Here is an 18,115-nt window from a genome sequence, read left to right as displayed (position 1 = left end):
AACACATGTCAGATGTATTATGGATAAAGTAAATGTGCGCTGACGTTAAACAGAATCAAATGTACCTAGTCACATCTACTCCTGTTTAGCCATTCTGCAGTGACAGCATTATAGAAGACAGCTGAGCACTAAAGCTTTTAAAACACCTGTCAGCAATTGACTACTTATGTAAATATCTCCTTCACCCATTACATGTATCAACATATAATTTAAATACTTATGCAAATTAATTAGTTATATTATATCAAAATACATGTAAGCAAAGATTTTGATCTGCCCTTGGCATTATTTCATTATGTTTTGCCAAATAACGATCATCCAACAGTATCAAACACAGATTGTGTACAAACACCTAATATTAAATTTAAGTAGTCACTCCAATTATACTCTGCTTTTAAGAGAATATAAAATAGGCTTGCCTTCAAACAATACTTCTGAACAGTTAATTCCTCCTACCTGTAAAAGCTGAGTTGCACTCCACCTTGCATCTACATTCTTTTCCAAACATTTCTTCAGAAAATCTTTAAAATCTGATGACCTACACAAAAATCAAACAGGTAGTGGCTTTTATTTAGCCTTGATATGAGATCAATGCAGTGAAACATCTTTTGCTTTCACATGCATCTACACCACAACTCCATGTCCTACTGATTTAGAAAAACAGAAAGACAATGAAGGAGTGAAAAGACCAGCATGACACTTATCATTAAAATGTTCTTCCATTTATGGAAGAGTTGACTTCTGGCTGTGAATTTACAATACAACACATCTGCTATATCCCCAGCTAAATCACGGAAGGATATTACAGCAACCAAATAGTTAACAGCTTTTTTCGTTTTGTTTTTGATGTTTTTCTAGTATAAAAATATCTAAGTTTTCCTTAATCTAACGTTCTTTTTCAGGTAGTCTTCAGAACTTTTACTGCATTGGTAAAAGGTTATTTTTCATACATCTTAATGCAACATCTGCCAGGTCTTTAAATTCTACAAAATATTTTTGCATAAAAGTTTCCATACAGAGCTACAGCAAAAATGTCACAGTACCATTGTGTAAGGATATACATGTATATAGGATATATATCTGCCTATATATAGCATGTAGATATACACACACAGAGCATACATAGAATATGTACCCGTACTTGACTTCATGCATAAAACTAGTACCATAAAGTTCAGCAAGACTTAAGGCACACATATAGGCCTTATAGTCAAATTCTACAAACTGGGGTGGGAAAGTTGTCATTAAAATACAAACCATTTTGAAGGCTGTGCTAACGTAGGTGGATCAGATTTTGCTATTTTCAGGAGCACTCGCATTGGATTTAATTCATGATGAGGTGGCTCTATTTGAGCCATTTCTATTAAAGTAATGCCAAGAGACCAAATGTCAGCCTTGTAATCATAAGGCCTGTCTTTAGATGTCTCACACATTACTACTTCTGGAGCCATCCTGCAAACAGAATAATGAAGTACCAGGTTAGAAAATGCACTCTTCTCTTACAAAAAAGGTTCTCAACATGAATTTGCTGCAACGTTTTAAAAAGCAGATTCTACTCTTAATACATTTACATGATATTTAATCAAGTTTATATTAACAACAGAAGTAATATTAGGGTATTAGTTCATACTGAAAGGCCAACGAAATGGTGCACTTACCAATATGGTGTACCAATGAAAGAATCTCTTCTTTGTATTGTTCTTGTGTTTTTAGCTGATACTCCAAAATCCGCTGTTAATTAAGTTAAATTACATTAAATTACATTAAATTATTTTCATTAGAAAATGACTACATTAGCCTATGAAATGTTCCTTGGACATAGCATATTAACTCTTATTAATTCAGTAAATCATTCAGTTTTTGATTTCAGGATTTAAATTCTCAGAGATTTTTCTTTCATTTTTCCCCGTCTATCTTACATGCTTCTTTGCACAACTATGTTATTTGTCACTAAAGCACTATTTTTCATTTAGAAAAGATGACATTTAAATATAAACATTATAGACTTATTATAGATGTAACTTTCTTAATGAAGATCTAGAGATTAGAGCAAAGGGACAAAATAGCCATATGTTTGTCTTTAATCTATACAAAATGACTTGATGGGCTCAACACTTGGGAAACCTAATTTTGCTCTGTGCAGAAAAAAAAAAAAAGAGGATTAAGAGAGCTATTTAATCAAATACAAAACCTGAAATATATATATAGATATCTGTGCAAGCTAGCAAGATACGTGTGTCAGCCAAGTTTGACAAAAGGTTCAACTTGTTCTACTCCATATGAGGAGCCAGCTCACGCAAGGTAATTAAAATGAACAGAAAGAAATCAATGCCTCCCTTACCATGAATCTCTATTAGCTATATTTTCTCTTATACAGTATTACTTAGAAACTACATGAGTAGTTCTATTGTGCTTAGAAATATGGCCCATCACTGTAAGTTATTATTAAATCTTCAGCCTTCCAAGAGAAGCCAAAAAAAGTAAAAATAATAATACTTGTAGATGAAGAGAAAAAAAATGAAGAACTTCTCATCCTTAGATTTGTATTTAGAGATGGCTACATACTGAACTCTGCCTAAGTATAGCCTACAGAAAACACGATTATAAGACCACGTAAAGTTCTGGAAAAGAGTTATGTACAACATGCTTACCTAGCTTAATGTCTCCATCTAATGTGAAAAGAATATTGCCAGCTTTTAGATCTCTGTGGATGATCTTATTTTCATGCAAGTAGTTCAATGCTTCCAGTGTCTGCCTGCATACCACTTTGATCTGTGGCTCTGTCAATGGCCTTTCAAGCTCTTGAAGAGAAAGAGACAAACACAATGTTTTTGCATTTTTTTTTTCTCATAGCAACCAGTATAGAAATATATCTAAAAAAATAAATTAATCTGACCAATTCTAAACACCTTATGTTAGAAAAACTATCTTGAAATACTTGTTCCTTTTAGGTTAACATCAAAATTATTATGATTATTATTATTATTTTTAAGTGAAACAAAAATTTCACCCCTTGTATCCCTAACCTTCCATATTATGTACTTACTCCTACCTATCTAAACTGTGGAAAGGCTACATAGTGTAGAGACTGGGCATCTTTTCTGTGCTACACAGAGATGTTAAAGATAGACCCTTTACTTACTGGCATTAGCATTCACCTAATTTGAGGAATAAGCACAGGAAATCTAACTTTAAGGTTGATGCAATATAAAAAGTTATCACAATCTAATTTGGAGGATGACAAAGGAAGGGGGAGAATGAGATCCTAAAAAAGGATCAATATAGATCATGTTAAAACAACAGAGAGCTTCATAAGCATGAGAGAACAGCTCATCACACTCATTTAAGAATCAAGACATTAAAAATGGATTTTGAGAAGTAAATAAACACTTTAAAAATGAGAGGATTAGTCTAACTCAGCAAGTTACCATATCCACAGATACAGTTGTAAATATCGTTTAAAGACCCCGACATTCAACACATATGCCACACCTATTACATAAACATTTGCATTTCAAAACAATACACATGTGAAGCAAGTCTTAAAATACATAAATATTATTAATTTAAGATGTCAAAAATGTTATTATTTGAAACAACTTATTTACCCAACATTACTGCATCTACTGCTCCACCTGCACAAAATTCGATCAGGATCTGTATACAAACAAAAGAATACATAAATTACAAGTTAAATAGTTCTGCTGAACTGAGTCATTGATTAAGGGACCACTATTGGGAAACAAGAATTTCAGACTATTTGACTATGAATTATTATTTTTTAAGCTAACTTCTACAAAATATCGGTACAACTTGGAGCAACCAACAGTATGGCTGTGAAGCTAAAGCAAATGACTTGAAAAAATGCTTGGAGATCCTCAAAGTTTTAATCCAAATGTAAGATTCCACATTAAAAGTATCAAGGTCAGCTTGAAGCTGACTAGTAATGTGATTTACTTATGTGCCACAAACTCTTCTGTTGTTATATCGTACTTAAATATTATAACCTAGTTGGAATATTCAAGCAGAGAGAGGAGCTACATTATTTTCCAGTAGATGTTAAATATTAACGAAAATTAGTTTGTGTTCATTTTCATGTTTGTATTCATTTTCCTCCATTTTCACTGATGCCTACAATACAGAAGTGGTTTTATCCCAGAATCTACTCATACCAAAACAATGCAATCTCCAGGTCTCAGTTTACATGTGAAACATAAACAAACTGAACTGCCACTATTTTGGGGCACAAACTATGCTCACATTTAGGACAGAAAAAACATACACAAAGGAGAAAAAGAGTAGACAAAGCGAATGAGGAGAGCAGGGAAGCAAAGCAAAGAGATCATCCAAGACTGCCACTCCATTCTTCCTTAGCTGTTTTAATTCTTTAATTTGAACTTTGAACATTAAATTATAACTTTCAGTCTGACAGCTGAAGAGCATTTTTTGTCAGAAACCTAAACAGCCCTCTGGGAAGTAGTATCTTGATTTTTTGTACTTTACAGTACGTTTAAAATCAGAGTGTAATTGTTCATGGAAGAAGAAACCTCAAATTATACCCTACAAAATAACACTCAGATTTACCCCTCAGAAGATCATTTTCTTCAAATTACGATTCAATTAATACTTGCAACAATGGTACTAGCACATGCATTATAAAATGCAATTCTTTGTAAATTCTTAAACCTTTATCCCATTTACATGCTTCCGCATATTTATTGTCAAGTAAAGTATAGGAAATTCTGTATGAAGAGTTCCCTTCTCTAAAATTTTGTGTTTGATCTGACAATCTGACAAAGGTCTCTTTGGTAAAGAAACCATGTTTCTAAAACCAGAAAGCAAAAACATGTTCTTTATGTCCAACTCTCATTCTTATTTTTCTCTCCCTCTCCACTAAGTTCTGTTTACTTACCACATCATTACAGCCTTCTCCTCCCTCTCATTTTCATGGCTCTCCACTTCACTGTAACTCTTTATCTACAATTTTGTTTTAAACCTAAAGTTAGCTAGAAGAGATGTAAATAATCTGCCAGTGAAGCCTGTCAACTGTTCCAAATTCTAGGCATATTTGCTTTCATGTTCACCTTTATGCATGGAAATTTTTTTGCTATTCCACCGTACACACAGCATCATTTTACTCCATAGTCAGATCATAGAAAGCATTCACAAAGCTCATCAAAAGAAATCTCCATCAGGAAATACGGTGTTACACTTCCATTGTTTCCATGCTTAAAGGATAACTTGGAGGAAGTTTTCTGTTACTTGTTTTAGGTATCTTTCTGAATTATAGTCTCCTTTTAAAGAGACACGTATCCTTTGTGTAATTCCAAAAGCACTTACAAATACTGCATCAGGCCACCTAAAGGAAAAAATTGTATTTTCACTGCTCAAGTTATTCAGTGCATAGGGCAAACCAGAAAACTGAGGTACAGTCACATACACTCCCACAACATTTCTATGTACAAATATCTAGATTTTTAGCAAATTATTGTTCACATCCTGGTAAACTGTCCTTCCTGCAAGTACTAACAAAATCACTTCTATCTAAAATACATACTTCCCAGCCTGACCTTTTCAGCCCATTATTTATTTTGCAGCTGTAAATTCTGAGCCTCATTCTAAATTGTGATAATGTAATTAAAATCTGAATCCTGCTGTTACAAATAAGTACCAACCAAGAACTCTCCGCATACAACACAATGAAATGCTAATTTCCAGATTTTATATTCAGACTGCTGACTTGATGACTCAATGCAGCCTGATTTTACAGTGACAGCCTCCTATCAGTCATATTTACAATTTAGAAATTAGTTTTGAAATTGTGGAATTATCCCAATAGTGACAACCCAGACGAAATGTGATAATATTTCAATAAAACCATGAAAAAAATAATTTCAATATTCTTTTAAAATAAAAGAATTTAGAGAAGAAAAAATACCTACCCACAGATTGTTTTCATAGTAGAAAGCATCTAGGAGCTTAACAATATTAGGATGATCACAGGATGCCAAAATATCAATCTCAACCATATAATCTTCAAGTTCTTCTTCTGATTTAGTATCAATCACCTTTGCAGCAGCTAGTACTTTTGTTTCTTTGTTCTGAGCCTGTAAAAAAAGTTACAGCAGTTTTTTAGAGATTAATTTTTCCAAACAATTGTCACCAGCAAAAAAACCCAGATCCTCCCTCTTGATATTTCTGCACCGTTTCCCTACGTTTAGCTTGCCTCTCCACAAAAAGAGAATATCTGCATAGTAAAGACTAGATAAATTCCAGCAGAAGAAAGCAATTTTTCTCAAGGTCATGAATCAATGAAAGATTTTCTCAAGGTCACAAATCAATGAAAGATAGGGACACGGAAATACTCAGTTCCTGCTGCATTCTTTAAACCATGATGCAGCTTAGGGTCATTACCGTTTTGTATGCCTTGGGTGAAGTTCTGCGCTGCTCCTCAAAGAACTATTTACTAACACTTGGCAAGAAGCATAAGGCAGCCTCCACCCTCTCATTTTTGGCTGTGCATTCTTGCCCTTCTGACACTCCCCACATTGTGGCAGCACAGCTGTTGGCAAAGCCACACAGAAAACCAGATCTGCTACCAGTAATCAGTAGGTTACTCTCTTCTTGAGCCAGGGGCTGCATTCAAGCTCCTGTGCTAGAGAGATGCCAAGCCACCATTAATTTGTCTGGGCATTTAACTCTGTTTGCCTTGTTTGCTTCAGAAGTCTAGGAGCACTGGCTACTCATCGAAGCCTGCATTCATCCAGCCTCTACTTTACTGCTCCACACCTTGAGACGAGGCAGCAGAGCTGCTGTAGTGACGTGGTCAGCTGCAGAACAGGTGAGATTTGGACTTGGGAAAACAAAACCTTGGGTACCCGGGAATAAAAAAACGTTTTTGCTACGCACTTAAATATTCCTACGTTAAAAAAAAAAAAAAAAAAGCCAAGGAAATTGCAACCAATTAGAGACGCTGGTTTTTAAATAGTAAAAAAAAAAAAAATCAGTCCAAGTTATAATTGGTGAAGCAGACTTCAGTCTGACATGCGACACCCATGCAGAATGGGTCTAGATCCCCTCCGCCCGGCTGTAGACACCACAATGGGAAGTTTGGGGCAGAGCAGCAGGAGACGGGGCCCTGCCAGGGCCATTCCAACTGCCCGGGGCAGCTGCTGGATGGGCACCTTAGTCCCAAACCTTGCGAGACGAACTCAGGAACCCAGGAAACCAAGGAAAGCCCCAACCTCTGTCACCTAATCTCTTTCATACAAATGTAACTTGAAAACTGTGAAGAGAGCAAGTAAGAATTCTTAAGAAAAATTTCTACGGTCTACGTATTATTACTTTGACAACCATAAAGAATTTTCTCAATGTGGCTCATGAAAAAAAAAAAAAAAAGATTTAAAACAGATGTTTATGAAAACATTTAGTAAAACAACCGTAACAGCAAAACACGGTTATAAGATGAATCAGCTAATGCTCGGTGTATGGTAAGGGTAAAGATTGTATGGCACACATGTAGTAGGTTTTTGTCTTGATACTAATTTCAAAAACAACAACAACAAAAAATCACCTTCCACATTTACCTTAATATTTTCCCTCCTCTTTTTAACAACAGAGACAAGGGATCCGTATGACGTTATTCAAGAACATACTATTGAGAAGTTTTCAAACATATTCCAATAAGAAAAAAAAGTCTGCCTAATAATGTGAAAAAATATTTGTTTCGGTTTCATGTTTTATAGCAGGAATGAAAGAGCAACTTTCCTGTCCCAGAGCTCCACTGTAAATGAAACCTGAAAGGTTTAGCAGATGTCTCACAACCCAACAGAGCTAGACTTGGTAGTTCGTGTGTGCAGAAGACAAGTTGTTAGAGCACCTTTAAAAATATTAAGATTTCAACTATAAATTTACTTTTTTGAAACAAGAATGGCCAGGCACTCCCCACAGTACTGTAGAATTTATTAAGATGATACTTCAAAAAAAAAGAAATATTTGTCACACAAATTTGCACATTAACTGTAGAGTAGTCAGAGTGTTTTCTTTAATTAAAATTGCATTTTCAACTTCAACTTCAGTTTAACAATAACTGATACTACCCTTTTCAGATTAAATTCCACCTTTGAGGGAAAGAAAGAAGCAAGGATAAACTCGGCTGCACAATTCCACTCTAGGGAGGTTTGCTGTATTTATATTATACAGTGTTCCCCCCACACGCTTCCCTCCCCCATATCTACAGAGTACTTTGTATTTTGATTTTTCCCAGATCCTTTTGCTTGAAGCAATTAGAAAATCTGCTTTGGATAATTTTTTTCCCCCTCCTTGTGGTAGCTCTATTAAAACATCTGGTTTTAAAACGGAAGTGCTAATAGAGACGGGGATTATCTTTAGGAGCATCTTAACTATAAACAAAAGAAAATACACTCCAATTCTTACTTCCGATAGTAATATTTTGTATGTCTAGATTCAGACTTTTATCTTCAAAAGACAACAGCTTTAAAATTAGCATATTTCCACCAGATATTTCTGTGGGCAGACAAGATATACAACTCTATAGTAAACATCCACTTATGGGACTTGCCGTAAGCAGCACAAAAGAAATCCTGTCCCGTGGATTCTGAGGCTGAAAAACCCTGTATGATTGACCAGTACTAAGTGTCCAAACGTCCCTTAAATCAGAAAGAAGTGTTCTTCATTAGTGAAAGTACATTTTTCTCTAAAATTCACTAATAAAATAAAATGAAGCCTCTGTTCTAAAAGACTTGAGTGGCGTTGCGTTGTCCAAGAGAAAAGCCCACTCGATCCCGAGGAACAATGAGCATTTACAGCTTTGTGGGGGCACGGTTGTTCTTTCTAGACTTTGGCTGAAATCTTTCTTCTGCTGCATAACATTTCCCAAAGGTCAGAGCAGGAGCAAAAATGTTAGTGTAGCTGCAGTCTGGATTTGCATATCCTCATTTTGCATTTGAGCAGATTAACATTTCAAGTCAAATAATCATTAATGTTACTCAGAGGTTGTGTTCTTTTAAGATGTGCCCTGTATCAGAAGCCCAGCAATTTCTTCCTATATCACAGATCTCAATTATCACTTCAGGTTTCTCCTGTATGCTCCGCTTAAATAATTTTGGTTCCACTTCCATGACAGATGATTTAAGCTTCAGTCCCAAGACATCCAAACTGCTGTCTTTAATGATTATGGTTCAATCCTGCCTTATGTGGAGACAGGGAAGAAAGGGAAGAGAAAGATTTTCTTTGTTTGTATCAACCTTTCATCTCAAAATGTATATAAACACGTGGTTGGAAGCTGAAATGGAATAACCCATTCCTCCAATAATTAACTATTATGTGCAACAATACATAAAAATTGCAATCCTTTCACCAAAACTTCTATTTGGATGTATGTTTAAGGTTACAGCAGCAAACATTAACTTCCAGAGAGACAGCACACACAAGAGAATGGCAAACTGTGTACTGATCTTGCAATAGATGGAACAGCCTCGTTAGCAGGAAAGGCACAGAAAAATATCTTTATTCTCCTAATTCTAAGAGTGTTGAGAAAGACAGCCAGCTTGCACGTAATAAATATGGTCTAGGAAATTAGAACTTGCAAATTGCTTTCTCTCTGAACCTAAATCCCTCACACTAAAATGGCAATGACATCGACTGTGGAAAAATGTTGTGAACAGCTGGAAACATATCCGTCCGTACCAGAAAGAGGAATAACCCTTCTACGTGAAACTAGCATCTGCGAGTACATGAAATTAGTGACCCCTTCCCTATTAATCCTGGATTTTGATACAGTGTCATATATCCAAATACGAGTTCCAGATCCAGAAGCTTTGTGAAGAGACTGATAGCAGAATATTAAAAGGCAGGTTTACTGTCTGGGCATTCAGCCAAGCAGTTGCATATTCCCAGCCACAGACAACAGGGAGAGCAGAGCCACGGTTCCACGGTAATAGGATTAGAGCTCAGAGATAGCTCAGTCTTTCATCTTGAGATGGCCAATGTGAAGTTTTGGCCCTGGTTGCGAGGAGCTGTTTCAGTTTCCTACCAGCAGCAAACGCTTCCTACCCAACTGCGCAGCTGCCCTGCTGTGACATGGCACGTAGGCATCTACAAATTAAAACACCACTTCCAACTGAAAAAAAAAAAAAAAGCACGTCCTTCATCTCCCATTCAGCCAGCCAGAATCGCTGCTGAGATGGGAGATGAAATATCATTTGTCACCTTTCTTCCCAACGCCTGCTCGCTGCTGAGAAGTTATATAACCACGCCGAATGTTTTGCAAGCAGCAAAACAAATCAGTTGAGCTCTTCCTTTCTGACTCATTCTTCTCAGCTACAGTCATAATCATAGTCCATCAAGGTTGCCCAGAAGCGAAAAACACACATCCCTATTCAGGGAGTGTTTTTGCAGGTAAAATGCTACACTTCTGCGGAAAGCTGGGATTGTCAGACCTAGCTCCCTGTACGCTTTGTGAGGATGTCTCATCTGAGTAATCAGCACTGAACAAGTGTCCTTGCACAGCACAAAGCAAGAGCTGTTTCTTAGAGCTCTCAGAAAGATCTCAGGCTTCCTTGAACGTATGAAGGAAGAAAAAAAGTTGCTAGAACTTCAGACTGTAACAGCCCAATCGAATTAACCTCTAAGTAGCAGCTTGGTCTAACACAAACTACGCTGGACTCCACTTCACGCCCATTTGGTGTATCATAACTGAAATTGTTCCATGCATTTTGAAACTAAAATACTGCTTGGTCGTGCAGGTTTAAGTGTTCAAACATCTTTTAAATTTTTTTTATTAATGAAAGTAGATTTTTCTCTAAAAATCATTAACTGCATAACATCTAACATCAAATGTTGAGAAATTGAATTAACACTATCAATTTGAATTTAAGAGGAAACTTAGCTGCTTGTGCTGTATTAAACCACTGTTTTTACAGTAACTCAGAAGTTAGGCCGAGGAAGGAGATGGCAGCTTCCACACACTTCTGGAAATTAAGAAAGATGAGAATTTCAAAGAAGCTGCATTTTTTTTTTGCACCAGTTTCCACTGCACGATGTTTGAAAACATAATATTAAAAAGAAGCCACAGAGAGTTTCAATACATCTGTTTGGTCCAAGGAATTAGGCAGCAGCTAACTTCAGTTACACCTGCTAGAACACGTTGCAGTGACTGTTGCAGAAGAAGCTAACAAAAGGACAGCACCTACCAGGGAAGATGATACACCCTTACACTCCAGCCCATGAGTCACAATTTTTCCCTGCCTGTACAGCTACACCTACAGGAGAGTTTCTTCTACTGAGGAAAGGAAATGTTTAAGGCCAGGGGATGTTTAATGCCACACTGAAGCAGCAGATGAGAGCACCTCTCCTTCCTACAATGACACAGCGTTACTAACAACATCATGTCCAGGGCTCGGTGCAGACTGCACATACTTATGGCATGATGGTGTGGTGCTGCCGTTGTGGCTGCGCTGGTTTTGGAACTGTTTCCATGACAACTTGACTCTTTTTACGTTCTCCTTGCACTTCGTATTTATTGTGGTTCTTCTGCTTCCTCCATAGTTGGCATCCGGGATTCCACAAAATATTTTGGGGACTGGTATGCAACACAGTTTTTATATTTAACTTAATGAAAATACATTAGGGAAATCATGAACTCCGTGGTACTTTGCATACTAGCTAGGCAGAGTTTGCATCCAGATTCGTGTGCTGTTTCCCCAAAATTATAGGGATACTTATACATGCATCGGTGAGGCATCCAGGGCTCAGCTGGCCAATAAGTGCACAATAACTGAAACAGTTCTTTACAGGCAACTTAAGAGAGGCAATTATATCAGATTATAGAATCATTCTTCTTATTTAAGCACACCCATTTAGAAAAAAATCTTAAGCATTGGCACGATAGTGTTTTATAACATTAGCTCTCCCCCTTCTCTTGTTGCATAAGAGCTCACTTAAAAGCAACACAGAAATCCAGCTGATAATATAGGGGAAACATTTGCAACTAAGACATTAAGTGGTGTCAGAGGTGTAAAAGCAAAGGACTGCTATTTTTTTCCCTAAACTGAGTTATTATAACCGTACATACTACTTGCAAAAGCAGCATTAAACCCCACAATTCTGCATCACAATCAACTCCCCTAAGAGAAGAGGGAGGTGCGACAAGTCAAGATTTACCCCTGCAGTGCTGCTGTGCCAGGCCTTTTGCAGAGGGCACTAAGAGCTGCCAGCAGGTTTTCCCCAGTTTACCCAGCACCAGTCAGTGTCAAGCCCAAACTGACTTCCAGCTTCCCAGGAAACCCGGCCCAGTGCATCCTCACCCTGCCCTACGGAGAGCCTATCATTATTTGTTCTGTCTTCTTGCATTAAAAAACCAAAACACTTACAGCTGATTCATTTACACATTTATTTTAATTGCTATAGCTTAAAATCAGATCTTTATTCCAGCAATAAACATTCTCCAGATGACAAATTAATAAAGCTTCCAATTAGCGATGATATAAATAATTGTTAATCAAGCCACAATTGCCAGTTCTAGCTGTTCGCTATAACTACTTTTAAGACATTAGCCAACAACCAGAGTTGAGGCTGTGTCTCAACCACTTTTCAGAGCAACCATGCTGCCAGGTTGATAGCTGGGAATTGTATCTTTTGCTCTTGATGCTTTTATGGGTTGTCTGAACACAGACTGTAAGAAATCTGATTCCTTCACCTGGGGGCATTCTCTATTGTTATCTTGCTTCTATCCTCTGCTAGAGGCAGAAGCCTTAGTGCACTGGATTTCTTAGTTCACTTAGAAATGCAGTTTGCTTAGATTTCTTCCATTAACAACATGGCTCAGAGAGCCAACATTATTCCTGCTAACATCTTTTCCTAGGGAGACATTTGGACTTTTAGAAGCCATCTCCACAGCTGCCTGCGAACAAATACATCATGGAGAATTTTGGCTTCGTTTAGTACGAAGTCATTTTGTTTACTAGCATTTTACAGACTACATGTTGTACATTCACAGCTGTACACATATTACCCTAGAATTTAAATAAAGTAGTTAGGTCAAGCCACAGTTCCCCCTTACTCCGTTCCTTTGAGTTAGGTAAGGAAACACAAAATTAGGAATTCTTCTGCCCAGGGCCTTTAGCCAGACCAGAGGTAAGATGGCTAGATCAGTTTTTCAAGCCAGTTTCCAATGCCAGTCGTGCATTCATGCACAACAACAACAAAAAACACATCCACAGAAACTTGTTTTTCCCAACTAGAAATGAACAAGTCAACAAAATAATAAAGAACAAATGACAATTTCTTTGGACTTTAAGAACCCTTCAACAAAGACCTTCTGACAGGTTACTAGGGAAACTACATAGTCATAGAAATGAAATGCGGTGCAGTCATTAAGTTAAAAAAAATTGCTGTCAAAGTAAAGAATGATTAAATACTCTACATTTCAGATGCAGAACGAAAACATTTGAGGATCTGTACTAAGAGTTTATTCTCTGTATTTACTGTAGAAGATGACTGGATATAACAGAATTTAATCATTATTTGAAGTGTATATACCTCACTAGCTCAAGAAAACGGTCAGTTTGGGAAATGGTACTGCAGAGCCCGACCCTGCAATGCGAACCATGTTCGAGACTTGCAGTGAGCACAGCTAAATGGCCAGAGGGGAAAGATTAAACAAAACAAAATGAAGCACTACCATCCCATTTCATTGTCTTACTAATATGAGCAATAAAAGAATACTTCATACATTAAGGAGAAAAATATAAGCTATATAAGCAGTTTAAGATCTACTATTTTACATAAAGACATTTGATGAAAAAGTGAAGTCACAGTTGTAACATAGTGGGAAGTGAAACGACTGCATCAATGCCACATTCATATTGGCAAGAGCTCTTGCAAAACTATCAAAGCGCATACTCTGTATTGCTCCACGCAGGCTCTCGTCTGTTGAGATGAAACTTCCCCTATTTCTGAAGGAAAGAGGAAGTAGAGTAGCTCTTGGCAGTTTTCATTAAAAAGCTATATATCATCCTCCTTACGTAAGACTGTTACAGGGACAAATTCATAATTCTTTTGGTATTAATGTATTTTAAGAAACAGGAACTCCAGCATTCTAGAGGGAAGTTATTGCTCTTATGCATGTATCTTTTAAGTCAATTAATAGAAACCAACGGCAAAGACAACAAAACAACAAGAAGTCAATACAGTTAAGTCAGTTTCTTTCAACTCTTCCATTGCTTTGTAATATGAACAAGATATTTTCAGGTCAGTTCTACAAAATGTATTCTGATGTACGTTATTTAGCGCTTACAGTCTGTGACTTCCCCTTAGTTTTATTATGAGTCTTTTACATAATGATGCTAAAGCTACGTGTCATCTCACGGAAACAGCAGGAAATCTTCTGACAGCAAGGCAAAAAGGTTCTCTCACATAGAATTCAGTGTTCTAGCTGTATTTTTGTGCTGCGAGTATCACATATCAAGAGATGAGGAAATCATCTGAACAAACATTTGTTATTCCTTGTAAATCGGCTATTCAAGTGCCACCAAAACAGCAACTTGGGTTCTGTAAGTAAACTTCATTCACATTCAGCACAGTAGTGGGACAAGTTGCTTCTGATGTTAACGTTCAGAATCAGTTTCTTTTTTAAATGGTGAATTCCAACAACTTTTGAGCCAAAGCTGAACCTGTCCTGTCCTTTCTACCTTGCATCAGCACTGTCACTTGTCTGGTCCTCCTGTGAGCTGGCTGGAGGACAGGAACTGACTCTGTGTACACTCAGCTTCTGGATGGGTTTGGTCCCCTGGCCCAGATTATCACGGGGTCAGCGAGCACCAAAGCTGTCACAAGTAGCAGGTGGGAATGGGAATACTGGGTCAGCACTCTGGCTGAGTTGACTTGTGCTGTTGTAACCTGGTGTGGAAGGCAGACAGGGAGAAGACCCAAACACTTCAACAGTCGCTTCTGTACTTCCTAGAGACATTGAAAATCTGAGAAAACATGTTACTGACTGTTTCACCTAGTATCACAGTTCCATGTTGTTTCAGTTTTCAAAAGAACCTTAAGGCTAAGAGTTGAGTTTGACACTAAAAAGTTTTCAAGTCATCAGCTATTAAACATCCATTTTCTATGTGCCAGGATCCCTGAAGTGCTTTGAGTTAAGCTCTCAGGCTTTTCTCTTGCTCAACTGCAGCCCTTTGAATTATTTAAGGTTTTTATTATTTGAACTGTAGTAACATTTAAAGAAATTGGCTCTGTTTATGGTACAGTATTGATTAAGACTAAAACTTTTTTTTTATTGCACCAGCCCAAAGGGAAACGTTCCCATGCTGGACAACTAAAGGCTAAGTTTATGACAGCATCAAAACTCATGTCCCTGAAACAGGAGAATTAAGAAGCCTGTACACTAGCATTTTTATATTTCACTTTTAAATACTATTGTTTGAAGCCTAACATTAAATTAAACAAACAACTCCTAGGGTCATTAAGCTGACCAGAACATCTAGGTCTGCTACTAAGGGTCAGCTTAAAGCTCTTGCTGTAACAAAGGAGGCACTTTCAGGTAACAGCTATCCTTGTCCATAGGAAACACTTGACAGTTCTTGTTTATATGATGATCCTTCAGCGTTCAGACTTCCCACCCGGAAGAGATGAAAAGTAGCAGCAGACTGCTTTCCTCTTTCCGGTTACTTACAAAGCCAGTTAGTGCATTTCCACTAGCAGTAAAAACTATTCGGAAGGTGAAAGAGTGAAAAACAAGCTTGGCTGAACTCTTAGGAGTACCCATTGAGTTTGTTTTAGGGTAATGCCTTTCCAAACCCTTCTGACCACATTTCCCGGAGCTGATCTGACGTTCCAGACTTGCACAGGATGATGCAGTTGTGCAGACCTCTGGATCTGACCCAGGATTGCACTGAGGAGCAGAACAGCTCACTTGAATGGTGAATTAAAAGATCCCCAGTAGCAATGGAGGTCATGCAAGTGAGATAGAGAAGGCAGAAAGACAGTTAAACCATTAAGGAATCAAGCAGTTGGTCTTACAAATACAAAATAAAAAGGTTGGGCCTCTTCAATTCAGACAGGAAAAAAAGCTTAAAGGTGGGGCAGGAACATGACTGAGCTTTCCAAAATTAACACAGCAGCACACTGAATTGAATACAACCTGACTGGCACAAAGGCTCTGAAGGAGATGAGTTTACTGCAACATGCTAATTCTTGCTGAAGCTCTCAACTGAGATTTCTCAATTGAAGTTTTACCTCCTAATTACAAAGCATTAACTCTTTAGCTGGTAAAGCACTGCTTGGAAATACAAGTGAAAAGTCATCTGTTAAGCTGTAAAAACCAGACAACTGTTGGAGGAAAAACTTGGGATTTCCAGCATAAATCTGTGTCCAGAGGGCTATGTCCTACAAGATACAGTAAGAATTAATTCCAGTGCAACTTCCCTCGGAACACTGTTTTCTTAGTCACAGTTATGACTAAGAATTTCTAGAGATAAGACCTAGTTCCCCAAAGTCCTCCTTAAGCAAGCAAATCCCAGATGTAAAATGCTGTCCTATTCAATATCAAAACCAAAAAGGGGACAATCTTCTCTAACTCATTATCAAGCTGGAGGGATTCAAGAATGATTCTGCCTTAGCACTGGGATTCACCATTGCTTTCATACCAGGTAAAACAATTTTTGTGTAGGCACAACTGAAGTTCTCAGGTAATGGTTCCCCTGAAATTGCTGTAGACTACAGTTGCAATTCCACTCTCAGCTCACCCACTCATTTGGAATTACTGCATTAAGGAAACTTCAAGAAAATTCTTTACAAGAATACTGAACTCCCTTTATATCACCTCCTTCAGTTTCACATACCAAGATTTGGAAAACAGCAACCAACAGATTAACTTAAGGCTGCCTTTTGAAGGTAACAGTCACTGAGCCCTCTGTAATACAGAGAGATTGAGCAAATTTTAAATGCTACTCAATCAATGTAGCTTTTATGGAACAATCCTACTTTTTCACTCCTTCACTTTCTTCTCCATAGAAAGTCAATAAAAATTTAAAATCACATCATAGGAAAACATACTTCAGGTAGAAACACTTCCTAAAGCCAGATTTGGGGTTAAACTTGATTCCAGCATTAATCTATTCTTGAGCCATTTATTGCTCTTGGCTACAGGTAATTAAACAGAAAATGGCTCAGAAATAAACAGATATATAAAGGGGAAAAATGCTCATGTCTTTCTTCTAGATTCTAAACCAGTGTTCATACTTAGCTGTTTGAAATTTCCCTCTCTATATAAACATATGCAGTGCAAATCACTCCTCATCCAGAAGAGTGAAAAAGAACAAGAAAAATCTATATGCTATGACTTTAATATTGGAACTCGCTTTTATGGACATTTCAAAGTGCTTTAAGAAAAAATATGTCCTCTTCAAACCAAATATGATAGTTTAAGTAGATGCATTAAGGATACAAAGAATCTTCCATTATTATTTGTTTTTTCTTTAGGTAAATTTTCTGCTGTACATTTTACTTGTTTTACATGCATGAGCATAGTGCATATTCAACAGAAAATCAGAAATGTCAGTGGAATGTTAACATTTCCTGTGATGCCCTGATTTTTAGTTGAAGTACAAATATCATTGAAGACCAATCTGAGGTAGCCTGCTAGATTTTATCCATTAGTTAATTTTTAGTGCCTGTCATCGTTCAAACATTCTGCAAGTACTAGATCTTCATCTATAAAAAGACTTCATTTTCTGAGTAGGAAAAAGTGTTTCCACAGAACATATTTGAAAGTTAAGATATTCTCTTCAGCAGTCCATATAGTAATCATATTATAAAGTCATTAAAAGTGAATGCGAAAGAGGGAGATACAATATATATTTTACACAGGTTTGGAGATGAACTATAAACCCTCATTCATCCTTTGTTTTGCTGGCTACTCCACCCAGGTTTATTGTTTGTCTAACAGACAATTTCATGGCTTTTCCATCACTGAACACCGAACGGTGGAACAATCTGGACAGTATCTAGTGAAGAGACAGCACAAGCCTCGAAATTGAGTAATTTGGCAGTTACTGTAAAGTAAGACTACAGGCAGAAGAGTTGAAAC

General features: G+C 37.2%; 1 protein-coding gene across 3 annotated transcripts in view; it reads right to left on the bottom strand.

Annotated features, from left to right (window-relative positions):
* SLK (STE20 like kinase) overlaps window positions 1-18,115 on the bottom strand; it is a 47,875-nt gene that overhangs the window by 21,497 nt on the left and 8,263 nt on the right. For all 3 annotated transcript variants that reach the window (XM_084524995.1, XM_084524996.1, XM_084524997.1), the window contains exons 2-7: window positions 5,943-6,107; window positions 3,609-3,657; window positions 2,652-2,801; window positions 1,659-1,731; window positions 1,258-1,452; window positions 457-538 (exon numbers count right to left, since the gene is read on the bottom strand). In XM_084524995.1, the coding sequence (XP_084381121.1) occupies window positions 457-538; window positions 1,258-1,452; window positions 1,659-1,731; window positions 2,652-2,801; window positions 3,609-3,657; window positions 5,943-6,107 (714 nt within the window). The remainder of the gene's footprint in view (window positions 1-456; window positions 539-1,257; window positions 1,453-1,658; window positions 1,732-2,651; window positions 2,802-3,608; window positions 3,658-5,942; window positions 6,108-18,115) is intronic.

Source organism: Aythya ferina, assembly GCF_964211825.1.
Source record: "Aythya ferina genome assembly, chromosome: 7".
NCBI lineage: Eukaryota > Metazoa > Chordata > Aves > Anseriformes > Anatidae > Aythya > Aythya ferina.
This window is presented reverse-complemented; position numbering and strand designations above follow the sequence as displayed.